Source organism: Haliotis cracherodii, unplaced genomic scaffold (genome assembly GCF_022045235.1).
Source record: "Haliotis cracherodii isolate W230 unplaced genomic scaffold, xgHalCrac1.p SCAF_18, whole genome shotgun sequence".
Lineage (NCBI taxonomy): Eukaryota > Metazoa > Mollusca > Gastropoda > Lepetellida > Haliotidae > Haliotis > Haliotis cracherodii.
The window spans coordinates 170,998-193,188 of NW_027266273.1; the positions used below are offsets into that span (position 1 = coordinate 170,998).

The window sequence follows — 22,191 nt, forward strand, 5'->3', positions numbered from 1 at the left end:
AACCTTCTCGGAATTATGGTTTATCTATCCCTCTTGAATGAATGCTGTAAGTCCCTCAACAAAGGCTTTATTCACTCGAGACAGATAGTCCATTATAAGTTGTAGTAGGATCACCCCTTGGACCCCGAGTGATCCTGCTACAACAAATTTATCTTCCCGACATGTTTTAATGTGATATTGTAGATAAATTCAAATAAATTCCAAATTGATAGAAAACAGCTGCTTGACTGAGCTAAGGTTAGCTTAGTGTCATGTGACATCCATTGGCTCAGAGTGTGTTTTTCTGGTTTGAAGCAGGGTATAAAAGGATATATTATGTCTCTAAGAAATGCACGTGCATCCTGTAGTGCTCGAGGTGGGGTATAAGAGATTTATTCCCAGCTGAGAAGTTTATTACCCTCCAAGGCGGGTTACACAGTATTTTATCAAAATCACGTGGACCAATCAGATCTCATCATTCTGACATGGAGGTATGATAATATTCCTTATAGCTCGTTAGTTATTGTCTAAGTATGTATAGATCAAGAAGACAATATTTTCATACATGTTTTATTTGCTTTGACCATGAAATGAGCCAACAAAGGGAAGGCTGTGCTGCCATCTGGTGACAGCAGAGAGAATCACACATATCGTACAACACAACAGCCGCACTCAAAACACACTGATGCTGTCTGGGCAGACTTCCTACAGGAGACATTTGCTGACTTGTGTAAATACTGAAGACAGAAAGCTGAAGTAGCTTACTGAGTTTAACATCATAAAAACAATTTTTTAAAAAGGCATTATTCTAAAAATAACATGGGTCATTAAAACAGACAAAAGTAGTCCTCTTTCTGACATACTAAAATAGAAACAATGGATGAAAAACAACTAAATTAAAATCAACTTTCTGACAGGACAGCTCACCGTTGACTCGAGAAACATTTCTACATTTTCGTATTCCAATGAAGAATGACCTTCCAACATGTTCTTAGAAAGTAGAATTCAAAAACAAATTCAGAAAAGAGACATGACCTGAAAGAGAAGATTGATGAAACAAAAATTAATAGTAGCATCAATTTCTATGACTTCTCTGCAGTTGTGTTGTTTTCAACAGCAGTTGAACCAAACTGGTCTCCTGTATGAACCTGTCCTTCCTGACCTAACACACTCAATAAGGGAAGAAGATTCCTCCCAGCATACTACACAGGAAAGGGAGAAAACAAAATAGCACCATAGTGTCAATGTACACTTTGTACAACCACCAGAAACCTACCAACATACATGGAACCAAACAGAAATAAAGATAGAAATGAACAATAAAATATTTCAGTATATGTAAACAAAGGAAGATTACCTGGGACGAGGACAACTTCATAGTCTGTAATGTTTTCAACATACCTGAGGTAGATGACATAGTGAACTCAATACTTTGACATTATCAACCATAGAACAAAAATAATTAGAAAACATGATTGAACATATTTAGTTGGGTTCTTTTTCATATCATTGACACTGCCTTAAAGATTAAAACAAATAAAAAATCCAGTGTAGTCACAAACATTTTTCTTATATTATATGGTTATGTATATTTCCAACAACAGGATTTCTGGTTCAGGAAACTAATCGGAAATAAATGACAAAGGATCTGTATATTTTTGTAGTAATACAACATACAAAAATAAAATAAAATTTGTGATTACAGAGTAAATGCAAAGTCTATGTAACAATGCTCTCACAAGGCCACATATATAAATGGAAGAGTGTAATCATCACGGATGCATACACTTACTTTTTCTGACATTATGTAGCATTTTTCTCATTTAGTTATAACATAATTATCATCTGAAAATGTAAAGGAAATACTAAAGAAATAGGATTTTCATATTTTATGAAACATATGTACTGAAATGTATGAATACAGAAATTACAAAAACTCGAGTAACATTAAAAACAAATCTTTTAGTATTAGATTCGGCATAAAGTTTGATTCACATGACTGTTTTCAGCAGAAGGGTTCATGTTAAGGACTGAAGACAAGATCATAAGAGGGAGAGCTCACAATATTGTAATGAAGCTTCCTGGTCAAACCAGTTACAAACTGCTTTGTGATAGCACACTGCTTTCAACAAGTTATCTCCCCCTGGTTTACAGTTTTCTATATCATAACAGAAAAAACAGTGTAACTTCAATGCTATACCTGCAAGCACAAAACTCTCAACTGTAAAAAATGTGACATTTTAACAAATATTTACAATTTGTGGTAATTTTACAACCAAGAGGAGACACCTATCTTCCAGCTGATAACAGATCACCAGCCAAAAGCCTGGAGCCAGTATGCACACATGCATGTATCGCCCTTATGTATTGGTAGCGCCATCTACAATTAAGCTAGCAACCTCTATACTCTAACACAATCCGGAATGCTGGGGAAGGTTGGTTAAAGCTTTCACAAGCATTAGATTATCAAAATATCAAGGAATAAATTCATGATTTGACTTCCAAGAACAATGCAACACCCAAAGATACAAAGATGTCAGCGATAATCGAACATACATGAACAAAGGTTTCTTGATAGAGTGACTGAATATACAACAAAGCTGCTGATGATAACAAAATCAATAAATCTGATTGACAACCTTGCAAGGATATGGATTCAAAAGAATTTTCACAGTGTAAATTCCATGACAACATACTACAAAGTGTGAGAAAAAGAACCTGCCTTCAAGACTAAATGCAACATAAATGTGTACATGTAAATATTTGTAGTCACATGTACACAACTTCTTCAAGTAAAAGCTACAAAAAATCAATGAAAATTAACAAGAGCCTTTTTTAAATTCAAATATTCCTACATGTGGTTTTATTGTCAGAGACATCTAACCCTGCCATAACCTCAAAAAACAACCACAGCCACAGTCACATGACTACATGTTATAGAGTCAGCAGGTGCTTCATGACTGTCACATGACTACATGTTATAGAGTCAGCAGGTGCACCATGACTGTCACATGACTACATGCTGTAGAGTCAGCAGGTGCTCCATGACTGTCACATGACTACATGCTATAGAGACAGCAGGTGCTCCATGACTGTCACATGACTACATGTTATAGAGTCAGCAGGTGCTCCATAACTGTCACATGACTACATGCTATAGAGTCAGCAGGTGCACCATGACTACATGTTATAGAGTCAGCAGGTGCTCCATGACTGTCACATAACTACATGTCATAGAGTCAGCAGGTGCTCCATGACTGTCACATGACTACATGTTATAGAGACAGGTGCACCATGACTGCCATATGACTACATGCTGTAGAGTCAGCAGGTGCTCCATGACTGTCACATAACTACATGTCATAGAGTCAGCAGGTGCTCCATGACTACATGTTATAGAGACAGGTGCACCATGACTGCCATATGACTACATGTTATGGAGTCAGCAGGTGCTCCATGACTGTCACATGACTACATGTTACAGAGTCAGCAGGTGCTCCATGACTGCCATATGACTACATGTTATTGAGTCAGCAGGTGCTCCATGACTGCCATATGACTACATGTTATGGAGTCAGCAGGTGCTCCATGACTGTCACATGACTACATGTTATGGAGTCAGCAGGTCCACCATGACTGTAAGGTGGCATGTGGGCATAGTTTCAAATATACATATTATCCACAAAAGTATTGTACACCAGCGTGGGTGACAAGACTACAACCTTCCATCCACCTGTTCATCCATACATTCAACAGTCACACCTGATTACTGACACAAGTAGGTATATGTGCTGCCTGTTCTACGTTACACAGCTATAAATATTGGCAATCCAATAGCATTGACTAGACTATAAAAGCAGGGTACATAGTTGTTGTAAGATGTCTCAAGATGCAGTAGATTTTCAGTGCTTAGATGAAGTTACCCATAAAAACCTTATCCTGATCATTACCGCCATAACATCACTGAGACTTTTCATCGCAGTAACTGTTACCGGTAATTCCTGAATGTGTCATAACATTGAGATTTCTCTAGTCTGAATCCTTCACATGGACTGTTTGACATCTTGCTACAACCCCTGTGTTCTTCAGAACCCCAGTTTACAATGCAATCAGAGCACTAAGACTCCTCCATACAGAGTTGTTAACTTGATTACCTGTCCAACAAGGGCCCTGTTCACTTCTCCTTCAAGCTACAGGTGCATGATGGGAGAAAAGCGTCTATATGACTATACCTCGTATTAAATACTGAAATAATATTGTACAAAAGATATAGCAAATATTATATGTGAGTAAAATGTATTTAGATCAGATTGGATACATAATATGTGATGATAAATGGGATTTTCTTAATGCAAGAAAAAAATGTACAAAAGTATGGGCAAACCTGAGGTGAACTACATTGCATTAAACAAGGAAACATTAATTATATCTCCACAGAATTCTTACACGGCACATTTTCACCGATGCACATTACCAAGTACATTCTCAATGACTTGCTGAGTTTCACACAACACTGAAAGAAATACTATGTACACATTGAAATAAGTGTCTCATAGACAATGTTGTTTTGACAAGTAAAACATTTCTGAGGTTTTCCATCAGGCATTTGGAAGCAACACTATCAACATGGGTCACCATGACAACTTGATGATTCTGACAAATGCATTCCTACTCTAACACTGAGACTGAACAGCTGTTTGTACATTCACATTTATAAGTTCACATAAAAACTTATTAAATCAAACCTCAAAGACATCATCCACATTGGACTATCCACTTTCCCACTTTAAAATGATAGGTCTGAATTTAATCTGTAACAAGCAACAATGCAGTCAAAACCTCCTGCACCACCCAATCATGATAAAAGTTGAATTTTCTCTACAACCAGCTCCCATGAAGACAACATCTACCACTACTTCCCTACAGAACAAACAACCAATTTCAATTGTCAGAAAAATTTCTTACTACAAGCAATGTACAATGATGAATAAAAATGCCATTTTCTTAGACACAATTCTGTTATTTTCAGAAGTAAAATGCTAACTGAAAATATAAGTGACATTCATTTTGAATTCATAATCCATTAAGCTCTACTTAAAGGTTCATTTATGACATCAATGTGTATCACAGACTCAAAACAGTCCTGCAAGGGATGAGAACTCAGTTCCTTGATAAGACAGTAGGAAAATAGGGGTTACCTCGCAAAAATCACGTGGTATTGAAATCTCAGGATAAGACAATCACTGCTGCGCTAAACCTCTTGACAACACCTGAACACTGATGAACACAGGATGAAGGACTGTATGCTTGTATGTACATATGTGCAAGTGTCTCTGGCAATGTTATCATACAAGGTATTGCCAATTAATGGCAGTTACCTTTTGAATACAACCTCTCTCCACAAAGGAAATCATCAGAAAATGTGTAATCTCCAAGTTGGCACAAATTGCTCATTGCATCGTCATAAAGTTAAACTGCCTGCTGCTAAACATTGATAAAATAACTTTCACTTTGATCATCCAAACACGATCAACCTACTTGACAAACTGACTAACAAACACTAGTAGAACAAGCAGGATCATATCCTTAAGGCAACCAATTACTCTACCTACTTTACATATAAATTCAAATTAGCTACATTTCAAGAAAATGTATCAAAAGATACAGATGACTTATGTGTGGAGACTGATAAAAACACAAATTGAAGCAGTTAACCATAGCAACAGTTACTACATTCAAGTCTTAATTTGTTGGCATCAGCTGAAGTCATAAAATGTACCAACTTGTTTACAGAAATCACTGCCTTGTTAAATAATCCCCATCATTGCCAAGTTCGAAGCAGTGGGGTCAAAGTCCTCTTGTTTGCGATCACTGGCTTAGATTAAGTTTACAACACTTAACAACATTAATACAAACATGCGACTGGAATATTTTCTCATGCAAATATGCTTTTCAACAAGTAGCATCTTATATTAGTTCAGCATTTTGGTTATCACAGAAATGCGGTGACAGTTTGAAGCAAGAGCATGGAATTCAGGAAGATTTGTGAATATTTACAAGTCAAGAATATCGCTGTAAAAATAGATACTCCACAATATCTGCTCTTATAAGTTTCCTTGCATTTGACAAGTGCATTGTTTAATATTGATATTTTGAGATTGATATGGATTGTTTTATAACAGAAAACATTTAATGGACAGATATTTTCATAAAAAGTTTGAGAAGTATCATCTGTATTGTAAAATTGACAAGCACTTAATCCTAAAAAGGGCAGCAAAAGATTAAACCTAGCTGCTGAAAAGTGAAAACATTAATGCACAAATAAAAATCTTTCTGCCATGATTGGTTGTCTCATTATTACAAGCAGAGAAACATTTCTTTACAGCCAGGAAGAGACATTGAGATATCTTGTGTTGCCATATCTTTATGTCAATCACTCTTAAAATGTAATATATAACAGACTCTAAAATTGTCAACCAAAATGGCAATAAACAAAAAAATAAAACCAGATCCATGAAATACTACCATTTTGACTTGTCCAACTTTAATCACAAAAGGACCATACTTGTATTACCATAATGTGAATTGGTTTTCTTAATACTTTGACACTGTAAGTTATGATATTTATATACATAAAATACAAAAATAAATTGCTAACCTGAATCGATTGTTTTCATAAAGCTAGACATCAACTGTAGAGATTGACACAAACAGCAGCAAACTGTGACCATCAAACTGGCTTTGTACAAATCGTCTTCACAAAAAGCTTTACATGAAATGCATGTTACTTTAAAAACAATACTGAATTTGCACACCAACAATCAGTCACCTTATTATGAAACACACATGGCAAAATGGAACCTCGTTAATCTGGACTTTATTCCTGGTAACTTGGCCAGTTTTCAACTAAGAATTTCACGATAATCCATGTTCATTATTAATGACGTCAAAACTGTCTGGAGTAATGAACTTCACTGTATTTAAAGCAAAATAAGCACAATGTTTAATTAATGAGGTCCCACAATAATTCTTTATAAAAAATGTATATTATGAGAACATGTCTACATACATTAAATGAGGGATGAAAATTTAAAGCTCAAATAAATAACATCATAAACTTTTGATACCAGCAGTAAAATAATGCTCATAAAGCTTTCATAAAAACGACAGCCATTAATCACATTTTTATTTTGATATAATTTTGGTTGTAAATGCACCACTATGCTGTCCTAACTCACTATACTCTAATGCAAAAATTTTGAACTTTGAAAACATGGTATGAGTGTACAGTATCACACATCAATTGTAATATCAAGCAGGTTTGAATAAATTGGATGCTCTTTTTACATTATCTTGAACTGGTTACAAGCATTGAGGAATGCCCCAAAATTGATTGCGTAGTTCATGACAAGAAAATTTGAAAAGGAACAATTTCATTTTTGAAACATCACAAATGGCACCAACTTAAATAAATATCAATTCATACATTGCCATTACCAATCAAAGAATATTTCCATGAATTGTGAAACCTCAGTCTTGTAAGGGCTGTAAAACTGCAGGAATATTCCACTGATCTCATTGTTTTTAGTCCACGTTTTTTATATTTGTGTTTGACTGTTTTGGACTGCAGAAGCGCCATCTAGCAGACATAATGGATTCACTAGCCACTAAGCTCCTCCTGTCATGACTTTTCAGTACTGAGGGACTTTGACAACGATGAGGTTCGATACAAGCTTTCAGAGTGAGGGCTGATTGACGATGACCTGAACATAGCTCCACCCTCCGAGTGTGGGCTCAGGCCTCCACCATCTGTGTCACTCCCCGCACTTGATCTTGACCCTTCATACTGACAGCGCCACCTGTAACTCCCACCGGGCGATACACGATAGTCAATGTTGAACTGCAATGGAATTGAGTAACAGATATCAAACTAACAGCAATGAAAGAGATTATTATAAATAGCATGCCTACACACCAATGTGAACTCCTGTGAAAAGACCATTGTTTGATGTTTTACCAGGATGAATCACCTATTCTGTGTAATGCTTCAAATCACTTGGGGGCAGTCGGGTAGCCGAGTGGTTAAAGCGTTCGCTCGTCACGCCGAAGACCCGGGTTCGATTCCTGACATGGGTACAATGCATGAAGCCCATTTCTGGTGTCCCCTGCTGTGATATTGCTGGAATAGTGCTAAAAGCTGCGCAAAACCAAACTCACTCACTCAAATCACTTGGCAATCTCAACTCCACAAAGGAAACTTACAAGGCACATGGATGTGCATTCAGTCAGGAAGTGTTGTGACTGTCACTGTAAACACGAGATTTGACAACAGATACTTGACTGTGTGTTAAACTTACAACATTTCCTTACAGAACAAAAGTAGTTTCAATCCCAAGCTTCCCAAACTTCTGACTTACCTTTGTGGCACAAATAAAGCATGTTGTGACGACTTTGGCAATGACATTCATAAGATTCTTTGTTTCCTGGATAGTACTGTCAACCTAAGGAAAACAACAGCAGATATTCAGCTTCCAAGCATGTGCATAAATGTCTGAATCTTAAGTTCTGGACACCATGGAGTCAAGAAGTCCTTGAAGAATGGCACAGGAATCCCAGCCTCATACATTACATACATGTACTTGCCAATCATCTTGGGATACACGGCAGACATAAACGATTCACAGAAACTTGACAAATAGTTGTCACATAATCCTATACTATTCACGATGTTTAACAACCATAAACCAATGGTTTATGTCCACTGATTCCAGTTCAAGTACTATATGTACAGATCATGCATATGAAACAATGTTCAGAGTCAAGGGGGTTCTGTGTTGCATTCTTATATCCTTTGAGTTCCGTGCCTAAGTCTAAAAACAATTATACATAATAACCCAGCTTAAGATGACACTATGCACATTTATTCCCTACTCCACTGCTCACCTTGTTGAAGGTTGGCGTCTTTCCGAAGGTTGGCGCTTTAAGTCTAATGGAGAGCTGCTGACAGAAGACTGGCACCCGGTCCAGGTACATCAACAGTTCCTCCTTGTGGTGGCACGGGGGCACCTGCAAGACAAGGGGCACAGTTTGTTCACCAATGGGTTCTCCTATGACACACACTGCCCTCATCCTTACTACCTTACTGTAACTACAGTGTACAAGTGAGTGAGTTGGGTGTAACACTGCTTTGAATATCATGGCATGTCAGATAATGTAGGAAAGCCCAAAGTCATGCAGGTGTTAGACGTTTACCCCTTTGCTGAAACCCTAAGTATGGTTATGTGCTGACAAACCAAGGATGAATTTGGGATTTTGAACAAGAGATCATGGAATTCTGACATGCCTAAGGGATGCAACTCTGTAAAGCATGACTTAAACAAGTCGACAGCAGAATTGACAAATTTAGTAAAATCTAAATATTTTTTACATTTGTATACTTATCCTGCATTACTCCTTAATGCATTCACTGCTTACCTTACGACAACAAAAAGACTTGGGTCTTGGGTGAAGAAATATAGTTGTTTCAAAGTCCCATCGCCGCTGTCATGTGACATTGATGACAAGTCACCTTCCTAACATCACTGCCCGTAGCCCGAGCTTAAAAAACATACTTTTGAGGTTTCTGAAGCCAAAGGTAGGGAGGCAAGTCTGCGACGATGGGTCGTTAAACGTAGTAATGCAGGATAAGTATACTAGAGAAAACTGTGTCGGACCTCCAAAAACAGTAGAGGCTAGCGCCCAGATCTCATGAAGGTTTTTCACTCCCTGGGGATCCAGTTTGGTGGTCTTGTAAGTCTGAAGGATGATTGCGCATAGCCATAGGGATATTGTGTTGCAACTAACTTAGATCCTGGACGTAGGAGACATGGGTATAAATAACCGCTTCCTGGAACCACGCCTAGTCTGGAAGCGGTGGGTGAAAATTCAAAGGGCTCAGGAGAAGTTCACCCTCAATCTTCGGATCCCACAATAGTTGATATTGGTGGGATGGTGAAGGAATGATCGGGCTGGCCTGGTTGTTGATTTTTTGCTGCAAATTCCCAGCACAACCTGAGATATACTGCTCTGTGTGTCCCATGCTCAAAGCAGACCTGGCTGATGGCAATCACACATAGCTCGCTCACCCGTGCCACCGTGGCTCAAGCCAAGAGAAATATTGTTTCCTTGGTGAGGTCATAAAATGAGGATGCATAGGGGGGCTCAAAGGGGGGGCCCTCGCAAACCTCGAAGTGCCTTGCAAAATTAATTTCAAATGATCCCCACTTGTCATCGTATGATCCTCTTGTATAGGGACAATGAGCTAAAGCCCAATAGCCCTTAACGCCTTTTTAAGAGGACCCAAGCGTGCAGACAAAATCTGTCTAGCTTTGGGTGAGTCAATTTGCTGTGAGGGTGGATGAGTAGGTTCAACCACTGTGGGAGTAGTAGTGTATTGTCTTCTGCTAGATTTCTGAGCCTGACGAACAACCCTCTCACTGGGCACTAGGGCGCGACCAAAGTCAGAGCAAGATTCCTTGTCTCCTAGATCTTTTGTGTCACCTTGGGAGGAAGAACATGTGGCGGAAAAGCGTACGCTTTTAGCCCTTCCCAAAGGATACTGAACGCATCCAACCCCTAAGTCTGCGGATCCGGTAACAGGAAGACATACATCATGGGTTGGTGGTTTTGGAACATAGCAAACAGGTCGATGTTTGGTTGCCCGGACTTCTGAAGCAGTAACTGAAATGCTTCTGTGTGAAGTTTCCACTCGGTAGGAGCCACCCTGTCTTGACGCCATAACACATCGGCCAGTACGTTTTGTCATCTGGGGATGTGCTGAACTATGAATTATAGTGATGATCCACAAGATGAATAAATCTGAATGTCTGTTGAAGCAGGGAGTGGGAGTGCTTTGATCCCTGATTGCGCAGGCACCACACCACATTCCTGTTGTCTGTGGATATTGCGAGGGCGGACTGTAGCAGATTCTAACAATGGGATATGGCCAGAATTAATGCTTCCAACTCCAAGTTGTTTATGTGCCACTTTCGATGGGCGCTGGACCATAGCAATGAGGCTGTCTGGCCTTGCAGGTGAGCATCCAACCCCTGAAGGGAGGCGTCTACAATCAGGTGCAGATTCGGGGATAACCCGGATAAAGAGACTCCTCCTAAGACATTCAACTCTACCGTTCACCAATTGAGGTAAGGCCTTAGTTGAGCCGGTAGAGTGATGGCTTTGGGAAGATTTTTTCCCTGACAATAAGTACAATGCGCAAACATAAGTTATGCAAAATAAAGAATTGTTGATGAAACGGAGTTGGAAGATTGCCATAGAATTAAACAGTATCTATCGGCAGATTTTTTCAGACTTTAAAGTCTGTACATATTATTGATACACACAAACTCAATGTAACGCCAAAGCTACTAGTATTTAAAAACGTATGTTTATGTTATACATACGTAGGTGGGAATTGTCAACAATTTGACTACCTTTGCAGGCAAACAATTGTAACACAAATTTAAAATGGTGGGAAACAACGAGTACATTGCAGGAAAAAGTTTTTTTATACCTAAATAACCCACATTAAACTACACAACATGGTGAAAGTAATATGAAAGGAATACATCACCCATCAATTTTAGAATTATAGCCAAAAACTAAAGGTCTAAATTAATCCAATTTGAAGAGCTCCACTGGGACACCTGCTTGCTATAGTGAGACAAGCAGTGATGTGAGGAAGGTGACTTGTCATCAAGGTCACATGATAGCAGCGATGGTCCACACAAAAGGCAGGAGTGGGAGTTTATTTTTTTTCACCCAAGACCATCTCTGTGTGCTGTCTTTTTGTTGTCGTAAAGTAAGCAGTAATGCATTAAGGAGCAATGCAGTAAAAAATAAATGAGTTCATTTTATATCAAAAGAGCTCCTCCCCAGATTGGCTACATTTTAAGACACCTAACACTCTGCCTGACCAAATAAGTATCATTAGCACTGAATACATAACATTATAGCTTGGCTTACAAACTAAGTAAATCAGGCATCACTACAGAGGTATTTCTCCGCAACTTTCAGTTCCTCCACAGAACACAGAGAGTGTTTACCTAATGAGCACCCAACTTAATCATGTTAATACTGATGAATTTATTTCATGCCTAACCTATGAGGAATGAATAATCTGTTTCATTACTTGAGGAAGACGACAAAAAATGGCCTTGTGATATAACAAATTGCACTGAAGTTTGATATATCCTTTCTCTTTTATAACATAGGATTTTTCTCCCATATTCTTCAATCAGATCAATACCCGATGACACATTTGCAGTTTCAAAGTATTAAAAAAACTATAAATGTAACTTGTGGAGTAGATGGTTTAAAAAAGGGCCTAAAACTGATGATTAACATGCTCACACTGAACTTATTCTCTGCTACTGCTGCTTACCCTCTGAGCAAAGCCCATGACCGTCTTGTACAGCTTATTGCCCTCCTCAGCAAAGAACTCGGCCTGCACAAATAGGTCCTGTGTAGTCTTGAGTGGCCCCTCTCCACGTGTGAACAGGTACATGGCAAACGCCATGCTGGACATGTTCTTGGCACGCTTGACAATGTCATTGTCTGGCTCCTCCCACTTGTCTGTCTCAGCATCCATCTCCGAAGTGATCAGCTTCATCTCAAGACCAAGCTTGGCAATCTTAGCTTGCTCCTACAACCACCAGGTAAACAGACCTTACACATCTAGCACTGCCTTCATAAAACTTAAATGTGGGAAAGCATAGTACGACTGGAGCAAGAATGAGCACGATGCCAAATGCCACTTTGGATGGTTTCATGCCCGTAGTCTTGATGATGATCTGAAACTGTATCTGTCTAAGCCATGTAAGATGGTAACTGAAAGTGGTAATTGGACATACTTGGTCATACAATGCACCCTCCATGAAGTCCTCCAAAAGAGGTCAAAACTTTTGCATAATGATTGATCATCTAGTCATTATTACTGTGTTTTGGAAACTATTCACCTAACAAAGGCACAATCAACATTTTCTCAATATTACAAGTGCAAATGCTGTTTTCACTTCAACAGATTGAAAAGAAATCACACTTTTAGTATAGACTTGCAAGCCAAACATATTTAGTCGACGTTAACCTTGTAGAGCATATTCTCACGTCTATCTTCATTCAGGTGACTTACCTCAGCATCAAGCTTAGCAGGTCTGAAGGATCTGGCGGTAGTCCCATGTTTCTGAAACGACCAATACTGACCCTGTAAACCAAATCTCCTACAAAAGCCTCAAAAGTCTGTCTACTGTCTACATGCATATCAGCACTGTATGTCAGTCTAGTGTGTCTAGGCAGGACACACACTGACCCTGTATTCCACATCTCCTAAGAAGCCCTTAAGAGTCTGTCTACAATCTACATGCATATCAATCAGTATGTCAGTCTAAGTGTGTCTAGGCAGGATAAACACATCCTGCATTCCACATCTCCTAAGAAGCCCTCAAGAGTCTGTCTACTGTCTACAATACATGCATATCAGTATTTCAGTCTAGTGTGTCTAGGCAGGACACACACTAACCCTGTATTACAACATTGGATCCAATAACTGAGAAAACCATGGCATGAAATGTTGACCACATGTCCTTCTGTCTGTGTCATGCCATGCTTTGATCAGCTGAAGCACCTGATTGTTAATGTTGAACTAGTGTTGAAATAATAACATAAACTTTGGAATACTGAGTTCAAAATAGTTTTGTCTCCTTGTAGGTCATAGGTTCTTGACAACTGGCTGTAAATTGAATACTTCATGTAGAAGTCACAATGTATGGTAGCAAAGTCAGTGGGATTTTTAACTATGCAAACCCATATTAGCAGTACCAAAACAATAGCAGCTATCTTGGAGTGATCGCCATTTTTTCACAAGACCTGGTCAAAGAAAGACATGTTGTGATGTTGAGGTTCCAGGATTGTTTGAAGAATGTGCACCACTCGCAACACATGTTTAACATTGCTTTTTTTTACTCAGCCATGTCTACATAAATTCCAGTTAACATCGTAATAGCACATCCTTAATTCTCAACATAATAAAACTCTCTTCTGCTGAACATTCTGAGAATCATAACCTTATCTAGTCTTAAACATTTTACCTTGCCATATTCCTCCTTTTAAATCTATTTAATATAAATGCTCAGCATCCCCACATTTATACTGAAAGTAGGCTGCTTGATTCATCACACAACAAAAACACAAGGACAATTGGAAAACAAAGATCTTCTCAAAGGATCTTGAATCAAATTTGGTACCCTTCACATCAAAATATTTCAGGAAAACATCAAAAGCTGAGATATTGCAGCCAGTGTATAAAACATATATGTAGAGACATCAGAAAAATGCTTCTGACAAAAACAACACATGCTTCAAAAATCAAAATAAAGACATATCTGTACAACTGTAAAAAATATTTCTACGCTAGTAAATACATTGGAGCAAAACAAAGGGATCGTGATGGACAGTGCCATGTATGCTGCCAGTGCACACTTGACATCTTCAGTAAAATAAGTAACTGTGCAGCACATAACACACACGTAGAGGTGACCATGTGACACTTAGCTGGAGTACTTAACACACACGTAGAGGTGACCATGTGACACTTAGCTGGAGTACTTAACACACACGTAGAAGTGACCATGTGACACTTAGCTGGAGTACTTAACACGCACGTAGAAGTGACCATGTGACACTTAGCTGGAGTACTTAACACACACGTAGAAGTGACCATGTGACACTTAGCTGGAGTACTTAACACACACGTAGAGGTGACCATGTGACACTTAGCTGGAGTACTTAACACACAAGTAGAAGTGACCATGTGACACTTAAGCTGAAGTACTTAACACACACGTAGAGGTGACCATGTGACACTTAGCTGGAGTACTTAACACACACGTAGAGATGACCATGTGACACTTAGCTGGAGTACTTAACACACACGTAGAGGTGACCATGTGACACTTAGCTGGAGTACTTAACACACACGTAGAGGTGACCATGTGACACTTAAGCTGACGTACTTAACACACACGTAGAGGTGACCATGTGACACTTAGCTGGAGTACTTAACACACACGCAGAGGTGACCATGTGACACTTAGCTGGAGTACTTAACACACATGTAGAAGTGACCATGTGACACTTAGCTGGAGTACTTAACACACACATAGAAGTGACCATGTGACACTTAGCTGGAGTACTTAACACACACGTAGAGGTGACCATGTGACACTTAGCTGGAGTACTTAACACACACGTAGAAGTGACCATGTGACACTTAGCTGGAGTACTTAACACGCACGTAGAAGTGACCATGTGACACTTAGCTGGAGTACTTAACACACATGTAGAAGTGACCATGTGACACTTAGCTGGAGTACTTAACACACACATAGAAGTGACCATGTGACACTTAGCTGGAGTACTTAACACACACGTAGAGGTGACCATGTGACACTTAGCTGGAGTACTTAACACACACGTAGAAGTGACCATGTGACACTTAGCTGGAGTACTTAACACACACGTAGAGGTGACCATGTGACACTTAGCTGGAGTACTTACCTGGGGTGGAGTGGAACTCTAGTTGGAGTTGTTAGAAATGTACATGTATTAGCATTCAGTAGTTACAGCTCAGTTAGATATAGCAAATAAGCTTGTTTTACATGTCATGAAGATATGAATTGTATATAAGGAGGAGTAAAATTCCAAAGCAGCCTATAACCCAAACACAATTTCATCAAGGAATAATACATAATGCCAAGGAAGCAAGGCACAGTTGCCCTTGGGGTATTCCATGTTAGAATAGGTTTCCAGCAACCTATGCTATTCTTAGGCAACCCAGTGTATCAGGTGCCCAGACTTGGTGACTTGGTTGACTGTGTGTCATCCTACCCCGATGGAGTGAATCATTGCTCACAATATCAATCACTGGATTGTCTTGTCCAGACTTGACAGGCTGCCATCATACAGCTGGAATATTGCTGAGTGCAGCATTAAACAACAAAACAAACAAATGAATAACGTGCTTTCCTTGAAGTTTGTATCCTACATAATGTCCTATTTCAAGTATTAGTCTTATCTGATCAAGAATACAATTGAAAAAACCCGTCAAATTTGTACAACCTGCAAGTAATATGAAACAGAAACCAAGCAAGGTAATGTCTACATATGTCATGCTAGATCACATTCCTATTTTCAATCAGTCCCGCTATGAGCATTCTCTAGTCAATGCCTTAGATGCTAGACATTCCATTATCTGCATTCTGTCTCCATGCACTGCCTTTTCAGACTATAACCATGCTGAAGTCAAACCTGACTTTTGGATTTCAACTTTTGTATTCTTTCAATGTAACGTTTCGATACAGTTGCTAGTACCCTTTTCAAGAAGCATTGTAAGAAAACATTGAGAGCCATATGTCAACCCTGTCTTCATTGAAACTACAGCTTTAAAAATGCCACTTTAATAAAATGTAACCAAGGTAACTAAGTATGTTTAAAGATGCATGTTTGCATATTTCTTAGAATGTTCAAGTACATTCCAATCTGCAAAAGGAATACAATGCATTGTTTTTACCGTACAGTTGAGTCATTTACCTTGACTTCCTGCAATCTTGGGGGAATTTAACATCCCTAGATGATGCTTGGACTAAAGGTTATTTTGATTTAAAAAAGAGATGTCAGTGTTAGGTAAAGACTAACAGTACATTTTGGAGACGTTGTTAACATGCTTATGGAATGTTTTGACAACCCCTCAGCAATATTCAGGACTTGTCCCTCCCTGTCTTTCTGGGAAGTTACATATTTGCAACACCAACAGCCTAAACATCTCAAAACAGAAAGTATAAACAATAATTAGATTGTCATATCTGTCTCAAATATCAGTACTTTCAAATCCCAAGAATAAGATTATAACATTAAAGTCAGTCAGGGCAACTCTCTAACTGAGAGTCAACAGTGTTATCTCCCTTGCAAGTACTCACCCCAGGTCGAGGTAAAGAAAGATATACTGGTTTGTCCATCTTTCCTTGGCAAACATCATTGACTTCTTTGACAAGAATGGACAGATCATTAATTTGTGACTTCCAGGCATCTCCGAACACCTCCAGATTTTCCTTTGCCACCTTACTGCAGGGGTACTGAGCGAGAGTCTGGGCTGCATACAGGGTCTGAACAATGGAATACAGTGGTAGCCAATAAAGAACAGGGAACAGCGTTATCTATACGTCATTACATGAGGTTCGTTTCCGAAAGCAGTCTGACACTATTAAATTACTAAGATTAACAGGGTTAGGGGAAGATAATTGTTCACAACAAATCATGGATGATCCATTCGAAACCACAACCAGTGAATCCTTGCAGTGATATTTATCTAATTGTTATTGTATAAAAAACAGTGATTATTCAAATTCAAATTATTCATCCAAATTTTCCTTGGTGAAAAAACTAACTTGAGTGTTAATATTTAACTTCTGTAACCTCACCAGTGGCCCAATGCTGTGAAGGAATGACTCATTGTGTTCTGCAGTGATCACCAGTGGGTCAGTGGAGGCCAGATGGTGCAGTAGCTTGCATACCTGAAACCAAGCAAGCATGGATCATCATCATTTTATTAGAGGCTCCAGTCTCCCATCTCCTCCAACTGTCATGACACCCATCCCCTGCACCTGTCCCAACGCGCCTGCCCTGATACATCCATCTCCTCGATTTGCCCTGATACATTCATATCTTCCATCTGCCCTGACATCCATCTCATCCATCTATCTGACATCCATCTCCTCCACCTGTCCCAACATTCATCTCCTCCATCTATCTGACATCCATCTCCTCCACCTGTCCCAACATCCATCTCCTCCATCTACCCCAACATCCATCTATCTGACATCCATCTCCCCCATCTACCCTTACATCCATCTCCTCCACCTGTCCCAACATCCATCTCCTCCATCTATCTGACATCCATCTCCTCCACCTGACCAAACATCCATCTCCTCCATCTATCTGACATCCATCTCCTCCACCTGTCCCAACATCCATCGCCTCCACCTGTCCCAACATCCATCTCCTCCATCTATCTGACATCCATCTCCTCCATCTGCCCTGACATCCATCGCCTCCACCTGTCCCAACATCCATCTCTTCCATCTACCCCGACATCCCTCTCATCCATCTACCCTGACATCCATCTCCTCCACCTGTCCCAACATCCATCTCCCTCCGTCCTGACATCCATCTCTTCTTTCTGTCCCAACATCCATTTCCTCCATCTATTTGACATCCATCTCCTCCACCTGTCCCAACATCCATTTCCTCCACCTGATCCCAACATTCATCTCTTCCATCTACCCCCGACATCTATATATCTGACATCCATCTCCTCCACTCGTCCTGACATCCATCTCTTCTTTCTGTCCCAACATCCATCTCTTCCATCTATCTGACATCAATCTCCTCCACCTGTCCGGCCATCCATCTCTTCTATCTGCCCCAAAATCCATCTCCTCCACCTGCCCCAACATCTATTTCCCCATCTGCCCTGACATCCATCTCCTCCATCTATCTGACACCAAGTCCTGACAACTGTCATGAAATCCAACCCCTACATCTTCACTGACACCCATCCTTACAACTGTACTTCTTACACCCATCCCTTATGACACCCACCTCCTTCACCTGGCCCGACACTCCTAAGTCCTGTCACACATCTCCTCCACTTGACCTGACATCCATCTCTTCCAACTGTCATGAAATCAATCCCCTACATCTTCACTGACACCCATCCTTACAGCCATACTTCTCACACCCATCCATCATGAAACCCATCTCCTTCACCTTCCCCGACACCCATCATTCCACCTGCCCTGACACCCATCAATCCTGATACTCACCTCCTCCAACTGTTCTTGGTGTTCCTCAAACTTGATGGTGAGTTCCTCCACCTGGTCCACATCTCCACCCATGCCAGCGATGCGCAGACCCTGTAGCAGCTCATGGTCTTCGTTCATCTTGAACAACTCTGATGCCTGGTCCATGGCTGTGTCCAGTAGCTGAAATAACAGTCTGAATCTCAAAACATGTTCAGGTACCTGACCACATCTTCTCCTGAGCAATGTCACAGTTACTAAAAGCTATTATTATTATTATTATTTTAGCTACAATTCTAGTAAAATCTAGACATTTTTTTTATATTTGTATACTTATCCTGCAATACTAATTATCATTGTAAAGGTCTTGAGTTGAGGGTCTATGTGCCATAGCAATGGCCTTAGGGCTCTTGTGCCAAATAACCTTTCTTGCCAAGGCATCTTTGTAGATGAAAGATGCCTGGTGTGGGGTGTGGTTGCCTGGGGTAGAAGTACCAGGGGTGGAAAAGCGTACACTCTTAACCCCTCCCAAGGGATGCTGAGCACATCAACCCATGCCTGCGGATCTGTTATCTTCAAGACATACGTTTGGATCTGGCAGGTTTGGCGTGTGGCAAATAGGTCAATCTTTGGTTGGCAATATGAGATGGAATGCCTCAGGGTGGAGTTTCCACTCCATGGGCACCACTCTGCCTTGCCTGGATAGGATGTCTGCCAGCACTTTCCGACAACCGGATATGTGCTGGACCAGAAGCACAGACCCAGTTGATCCACAAGGTTGAAAACCTGAAAGTGTGTTTGAGAAGAGAGTTTGAGTGAGTTGTTCCCTGATTCTGCAGGCACCAGATCACTGTGATGTTGTCGGTGGGGATAGCAAGTTGGGTGTTATCCCCCAAACAACGCAAACCCAGAGACCACCATCAAGGCGGAAACAGACTTGGTTGAATACAAACTTGAAGACCATGGGTACAGCCAAAAACAGCAATTAACTGTGGAGTAATTAAGATGTACAACTTAGCTGTACGGTGAACAACAGTTATCTGAAGTTCCATGACATCACCACTTCCAGTATGACGTGACAGCTGGTGACTGAGACCCTGCTTCTGTCAGGGGAACAACTTTTTCTCATCAGCTGGACCAATCACAGTTTCGTTTCTATCAAAAGTAAGCAGTAAATGCATAATGCAGTAATGCAGGATAAATTAAAAAATGAAATCAATTTGCTCCTAACAAAGTAACAACTCCCACCTGCTTCCGAAATGACTTGGATGCTTCAATAGTTTTCAAAATGGCTGTTTCAAGTTCCTGGGTTGGTGTCAGTGTGTCCTTTGAATTCTGAAAAGTCATTGTACATGATGTATTATAAATACATATTTCATACAAGTGAATACAATCTAGGCTGAGTGTCCAAGATGAAAACTAAATTGTAGGTGAACTTTGGGCAATGGAGCGTCTGCATACACACAAAACAATTGTTTTCAGTGGATATTAAGACAATTCAGAATTAAATGTACTATTATTCAATCAAAGAAAGAGTGTTTTGTTCATTTACACCATCAGATTTATCATATGAAATTGAATTTTCTTTTTTTCCAAGCATAATTATCAAAATAATCAACCATTTATTTAAAATTGTCTCCCAAAACAAAAAACATCACATTTCATCAAAATGGGAGATGATCATATTTTGAGAGGAAGGGAACCAGTCAGTCTAAATGTCAAATAACCTTCACACCTACAGTTTTGTGTTAAGCAGTGCTAGTGTTAATGGGATGTGTCGCCCGGGGCAACTCACCAAACTCTGTCCAACCTTGAGGAGGTCCTGCAGCTCATCCTTGAGGGTATCAGACAGACTCAGGATCTTCTCCCGGTTCATGTGGGATGTGTAGGCCGAGTCAGTGAAGTCTTGGGCAGTGTCAATTACAAAATCAAAGGCACTTTGAAGTTTCTCCTCTGTGACTGGGCCAATCAGTGTTACACGTGTCAGATCTACTTGATCCTGGGGGTAAAAATTATTTCTGTACAGTTATCTGGTTTGCGTTGCTCTTGGTCAATCTTAGAAACAAAGGCATTCCTTGGGTTGTCATGGATCAGGATAAGAGCTAGAAACACTATGATTTTACGCTAAAGGGTATTTTCCTCTAAAAGAAACAGAGCTCACTATTCCAAAATGCTCAGTATGATCTGTTAAAGGGCAGGTCAACTGAAACAAATGTATTTTGATTTTGATATGAATATAAATTTTCCCAGATACATTTAGTCAATGTCCGAGGGTCAAATAATTGGCTTCCAAACAAAACTATTTAGAGACTTGACCTAAACCTATGAGTGCAACAGTGGTTTTATTTCATTATATATACAAAATGATCTTATTCTTATTTTCATAATGTCTTGTTTCTGATTAATCAGACATTTTCTAACCTTTCAACTCATTCTACCTTTCTAAAATAATTGAGGTTTTGTACTCAAGTTGGACCCCTTCTGGTTGGACACTGAAAATCAAACTTGGTTTGACTACCTTTCGGCAAATGGTTTGACCGTACTCACCTCAAACTCTTTGAATGCTCTACTGGTGCTAGGAACGGCTGCAAGACCTATTCCTGAATCCCCATTGGTGGTAGGCGACGTGTGACCGTTGACAGGGTAGTAGCCACCATCAGTGACAATGTGCTGGACTAGATTCAGTGACTGCTTGATCTGGGCGAAGACACCGGCGCGGTTCCGCTGAGATGCTTGAGAGTCCGGGTGGCGGAGGCAGGTCTGTGAGTGATGGCATAACTGATTCAGTTTATGTTTGATAAGCCTTGCAAGTCCAACCATCCATACCTGACATGGCAAAAGCCATTCAAACCAGTGACTGCATGCTGTGTATTCCATGCACATGATGTGCCCATGTCAGGAATCGTACCCGGGTCTTCGGCATGACGAGCGAACGCTTTAACCACTAGGCTACCCCTGCACATAACGTTGGTTGGTTTGTTGTTTAACGCCGCACTCAGCAATATTCCAGCTATATGACGGCGGACTGTAAATAATCGAGTCTGGACCAGACAATCCAGTGATTAATATCATGAGCATCTATTCTCACAAATGGGATACAATGACATGCATCAACCGTGTCAGCATCCTGAACACCTGATCCTGTAAGTCGCCTCTTTTGACAAGCATAGTCACCTTTTATGGCAAGAATGGGTTGTTGAGGACATATTCTGATCTGGATCTTTGGGATTGATGACATGCATCAACCAAGTCAGCGAGCCTGACGACCCGATCCTGTTAGTCACCTTTTACGACAAGCATAGTCACCTTTTACGGCAAGCAT

The 22,191-nt window shown here is 40.0% G+C and overlaps 1 protein-coding gene across 2 annotated transcripts in view; it reads right to left on the bottom strand.

Moving 5' to 3' along the window:
* Window positions 1–465: 465 nt before the first annotated feature.
* LOC139465635 (alpha-catulin-like) overlaps window positions 466–22,191 on the bottom strand; it is a 43,855-nt gene continuing 22,129 nt past the window's right edge. The window contains exons 6-17 of one of the 2 annotated variants that reach the window (XM_071247339.1): window positions 21,417–21,629; window positions 20,665–20,868; window positions 20,118–20,204; window positions 18,894–19,052; window positions 17,490–17,582; window positions 16,989–17,174; window positions 15,571–15,588; window positions 13,148–13,198; window positions 12,401–12,661; window positions 8,923–9,045; window positions 8,397–8,480; window positions 466–7,879 (exon numbers count right to left, since the gene is read on the bottom strand). In XM_071247339.1, the coding sequence (XP_071103440.1) occupies window positions 7,661–7,879; window positions 8,397–8,480; window positions 8,923–9,045; window positions 12,401–12,661; window positions 13,148–13,198; window positions 15,571–15,588; window positions 16,989–17,174; window positions 17,490–17,582; window positions 18,894–19,052; window positions 20,118–20,204; window positions 20,665–20,868; window positions 21,417–21,629 (1,698 nt within the window). In that variant the 3' untranslated portion in view covers window positions 466–7,660. The remainder of the gene's footprint in view (window positions 7,880–8,396; window positions 8,481–8,922; window positions 9,046–12,400; window positions 12,662–13,147; window positions 13,199–15,570; window positions 15,589–16,988; window positions 17,175–17,489; window positions 17,583–18,893; window positions 19,053–20,117; window positions 20,205–20,664; window positions 20,869–21,416; window positions 21,630–22,191) is intronic. The other variant, XM_071247340.1, reaches the window with a different exon arrangement.